Genomic DNA, 5,106 nt, shown 5'->3' on the forward strand with positions numbered 1-5,106 from the left:
AAAAAAAAACCCAACGCCCAAAACATCAATTGATATGTTTAAAATAGGCAAATTTATTACATAAAAATTATATCTTAATAAAACTGATTATGGTGGAGGGCATTTTTCAGTGGTACAGTCCTTGCCCACAATGTGTGAGGCACTGGGTATGATGTAAAACAGAAACAAAAATGATTAAAACTTACACAAACTCAACCCTCTGTAGTCCTGAATTTGCCGGACAGACACTTAAGCCACTGAGCTATCTCCCCAGCCCTGTAGTCCTAAATTGGAACTGAAACTTGTGAATAACTTTTTCAAGAGTGAAACACACACACACACACATGCACATGCACACCAGTGTGTGCCTGCTAGCACGGAATCCTAAAGGGCCTGCACAGCCTGTCGACGCTCAGCCCGCATCCCGTATCCGCGCTACAGCTTCCAAGTTCTTTTTCCACTACGCGGAGCCAGGTTTCCATGGAGAAACACAGCAGGATACCGTGTAAGCAGATGTGTCAGCCAGGGTGCCGTCAAAGCCCACCCAAGGGGCTGGGGAGATAGCTCAGCATCCAAGTGCTTGCCTGGCCAGCACAAGGACCTGGATTCAATTCCTGATGAGCCGGCCCTGCGCCAAGCTGGCCACCTAAACCGGATGTGGGAGTGCATGCCTGTCTGTAATCCTAGCACTTGGGAGGCTGAAAACAAGAGGATCACTACAAATCAGATCTGTGTGGTGAGACCCTGTGCTAAATACATAAAAAAAGAGATAAATTACATTTTATCTAAATCAGGATATTCTCATTAGAGATTGGTCTAAGAATTGCAATGCAACCCAGTTCTGATCAATGAGACGTGAAGGAGCCCTCTGACTGTAGCAGCCAGGGAAGCCTGAACTTTGCTAACTCAAGGGGAAGATCCCTTGTCTCCGATTTGCCTGCCAATCAGGTGGAGAAGGCTGAAAATACAGCAGATGACTGCGATCATGATGAAATAAACATAAACACAAAAGTCAGGGCCATGGATTTAGCTCAGTGGCACGGCACCTGCCAGGCAAGTGTAAGGTCCTGAGTTTGAGTCCTGGTAACCTCCCCCATCCCCACAGGCAGCAGAACAGAAAGAAGGTGCCTGGTTTCCCAACTAGAGAATTAAGTTACACTGCTTGGGAAAGACTCGCCCATAAATTTCATGTTAACTGAGAAAAACAAACCCCTATTTGCTTAATCCAGTAAAGCAGGATTTTTGTTTTTTGTAGTTCAACATATTCTTTTTTTTTTTTTTTTTTTTTTTTTGTGGCCGGCCTAGCCCGCCCTAGGGGAAGGGCTGGCACAGCATGTAGAGCTGGGGATCGAACTGCGGTCCCTGCGGCTGCCTACGCCTGCCTACGCCTGCCTAAGAGGGCACTTTAGACCGCTGAGCTACCTCCCCAGCCCATCAACACATTCTTGATACAGTGGAATATATCAGAAATATAATGAAAAACATGAATGATAGAAAACACCAAAAATGTCTACTTCATAAGTGTAAAAGAACTAAAAAAATACAAGGGCCAGCCAGATAAGCTCAGCAGATTAAAGCACCTGCTTAGCTCAGTTTATTTTTTCTGTATTTTAGGGAAGGGTCTACAGGGTGTTCAGGGTCTCACTACTAGATCAGACTCATGATCCCCGTTTACAGCCTCCCAAGAGCTGGGATGACAGGCGCAAGCCACCACGCCCAGTCTCAATCTCTGTCTCAGTGTGCCCAGGGGCGGGGCTGGCACAACAGGCCCAGGGATTGAATCCCAGCCCACTGCGCCTGCTTAGGCAGAGCCAGCGACCAGGGTTCAATCCCCAGCATGCTGTGCCGGCCCTGCCCTCCGGGCGCACTGAGATGGAGACTGAGACTGGATGTAGTGCATTTGGGTGTCTGATCTGTGTAGTGAGACCCTGTATTAAATGCATTAAAAAAAAAAAAAAAAAAACTAAAAAAAAAAGCTAAGCCAACATTTGACAAATTAGCAAACAAGAATGTTTATTATATAAATATGGAAACCTATACATTCTTAGCCGATGATATATACTTGATCAAAAAGTCCTTTAATTTTGATATATGCATCATTTCCTTCATCGTGGTATCTCGACTTCGCAGCTGTACCAAGCCATTCTCCAGAGTGGTTTCAGTAATCAGAACTGTGAAGAGGATGCTCATCTCATCATATCTAAGAAAAAAGCAGTTTCACGAGATGGCATGAGCTCAACACTGACTGTCACCTCCACAGCCCCAGCTTTTGTCACTTCAGAGTCCATGTCACTTTCAACCATGAGTACAAAGTCAAGGTTTGAGAACTACATGGAAATTTTTTTTTTTTTTTTAGTTACATGGAAAATATTCAACATGTTTTGCTTGTGAATTATATTCAAAGTCAAATTTCTGGAGAGTTTCTGACAGTGTATAGCTAAAGAGCCATAAAGTAAGCTCAGCTGCATGAGCACCTGCCTGGCAAGCGCAAGATCCTGATCCCTGATGAAAAAAAAAAAAAAAAAGCAAGCAAGCAAGCAAGCCTGAGGAATAAGCCTGCCCCCCAAGGACGCCACTTGGCGTGGTTTACATATTGGCCTTGTAATAACCTCAGCCTTTTGGAATCTAGCTGTACTGGGAATCAAACTCAGGACCTTGCACTGGCTAGGCAGAGAACAATTATTTTAGATTAAGTATTGATATTATAATAAAGATCCACCATATAACAAATTTTACCAACTCGTGCATTAATTCCTACTTAGTACACGAAGCCTTGTAATACCTGTCTAGCAATCGCTGGTCTCCTTGCTGCTCACCAAGTCGTATTACCTCCGTAAATGTCTTATTTTACCTAGTTTTACTGTCTTTTTTATTCTACTAGAATATGAGCTCCCCTGTCATATCCACTCACTGTCATATCGAAGTGCGTAAGACAGTAACAGGTGCTTAATACATATTTGGATAGAAGTCTCTGGGACAACAAAGCCTGAACAATGAAAAGAACAAATCAAATCTGATTGTGTCCATCTGACTCCAAGAATTCTAGAACCAGCGAGGATGAGAAAGCCCAAGCACCACCCCTTCATTTTATAAGTGCTGTACTCACCTACGTAGAGAAGAGCTAGTTGAGCTGAATGTGGCGGCTCCGGCCTGTGATCCCAGCGCTCAGGGAGGCTGGGCGGGAGGCCTGTTAAGTTTGACTCTCAGCTTAGTGAGACCGTCTCAAAATAAAAGGACTGGGGGTGCAGCTCAGTAGCAGGGGGCCCCTGGGTCTGAGCCGCAGTATTCAAACAAATGAAAACATAAACCAAATGCTACTTTTCTGCAGACTTCATCTGGAAGTATATTTTAACAAGTCACTAGAGAACTCAAGAGCAAAATAAAAAGCTCAGGCCTTACCCAGAGGGTGTGCATTCAACACAAAGAACTTTAAGAAGTCAAAATAAACAGGAAGAACGAATTACTTTATTTTTTATTTTTTAATTTTTTTTGCGGAACTGGGGATTGAACTCAGGCCCTTGCGCTTGCCAAGGAAGTGCTTATTCTACTGAGCCATCTCCCCAGCCCCGAATTACTTTATTTTTAAAAAACCTGATGAGATAGCACACTAGCAAGATTAGGGACAGAGGCAAATAGGAGGCCATTTCAATTATCCAGACAAAAGATATTAGTGACCTATCTTAGGCAATGTCTGCAAAAAGTAATGTTGTTTGAGATTAATTTAGAGATATGAACTTCATAGTGAGACCATGTCTCGAAAAATACAAAAGTTGACACTGCCCTTGAATTTGCCCAGGCTGGCCTCCCCAGACCCCAACCGGGGCTTGAACTCAGGCCCTGGCGCTAGCCAGGGAAGTGCTTATTCTACTGAGCCATCTCCCCAGCCTCCAGGCTGGCCTTGAACCTGCAAAAATCCTCCTGCCTCAGCCTCCCCAGTGCTGGGATACAGGTGAGTGCCACCACACCCGACTTATTTGTCACCTGCACCTCATATACACAGCCCGAAGCTAATTTTATTTCTGTGCACCTGTCTTTTTTCTTTTTTGGCAGAACCAGGGATTGAACTCAGACCTTTGCACTCGCCAGGCAAGCGCTTATTCTACTGAGCCATCTCCCTGGCCCCAATAAAAAATAAAGGCAGACCTGAGACTCGAACCTACGACCTCTTGCTGTAGAGCCTAATGCGTAAACCGCTATGCTCTCTCTCCAGCTAGCACCTGTCTTTTGACCACACCCTGCACATGGTGCCAGGTGGGATGTGCCACTTGTTACAAACACCAGTGGTCAAAACGTTCTAGACTTCAGGAGGTTTCAGATTTTGGATGTTGAACTTCCAGGTCAGGGATGATCAACAAGAAGCCAGCTTCAGTCTACAGTGATCAAGGAAGTGGGGTGCCAGTCCCTCAGGGCAGTTCTCTGTCCCCCAAATAGACTTCTCTTTTACTCTGAGTAACCCAAAATACCAGCAAGGAACAGGCGCTGCAGTCAGGGGCTAGCCTCTCAGCCAGCGCCCTCAGCACACAACTTCATCCTGATAAATAAACGAGGGCTACTTTGTGGCCCTGTCTTGGGATGGCACACAGTGCGCACTCAAACACATCTGCTGCGTGTTTTGTGACACAATAAGTAACTAAGGACACATCATTCTGTAAAAGGGAAAGCTTGGAATAATTTTAATTATACTGCATATATATTTTGAGGTTTGTTTGTTATAAACTAAAGAAATATATATAATCAAATACATTTTAACGACCAGAAAGGTAAGTCATCTTACTTGGAATAAAGCTGCTCCAATGAGGAATGTACAGTTTCCAAATAACCAGGCCACACAGAGATTCCATTTTCAAGTAGCTCATTATATAGCCCTTGACAAACCTGGAGAAAAAGCGAAAGCTTCAAACAGTAGTCAGTGTCCTATTTTTGTGAATCCACAAAGCAGCTGTTTGTTTACTGACGCAGTGTACTGGGGCTAGCCCCTGAGCCAGCGCCCTCAGCTACAGCCCGGCCCACGCCATTTTTAAAAATGGAGACAGGGCCTCACTAAGTGGCACGAACGTGCGGCAATTCAGCTGTCTCCTGAGCCGTCTCCTGAGCCGTCTCCTGAGCTGTCTCCTGAGCCATTTTTGT

At 44.8% G+C, this 5,106-nt stretch overlaps 1 protein-coding gene across 1 annotated transcript in view; it reads right to left on the reverse strand.

Annotated features, from left to right (window-relative positions):
* Window positions 1-1,981: 1,981 nt before the first annotated feature.
* Window positions 1,982-5,106, reverse strand: part of Polg2 (DNA polymerase gamma 2, accessory subunit) — a 22,354-nt gene continuing 19,229 nt past the window's right edge. The window contains exons 7-8 of the mRNA XM_023714114.1: window positions 4,754-4,854; window positions 1,982-2,179 (exon numbers count right to left, since the gene is read on the reverse strand). Coding sequence (XP_023569882.1) covers window positions 2,014-2,179; window positions 4,754-4,854 — 267 coding nt within the window. The 3' untranslated portion in view covers window positions 1,982-2,013. The remainder of the gene's footprint in view (window positions 2,180-4,753; window positions 4,855-5,106) is intronic.

Source organism: Octodon degus, unplaced genomic scaffold (genome assembly GCF_000260255.1).
Source record: "Octodon degus isolate 3935 unplaced genomic scaffold, OctDeg1.0 scaffold00033, whole genome shotgun sequence".
NCBI lineage: Eukaryota > Metazoa > Chordata > Mammalia > Rodentia > Octodontidae > Octodon > Octodon degus.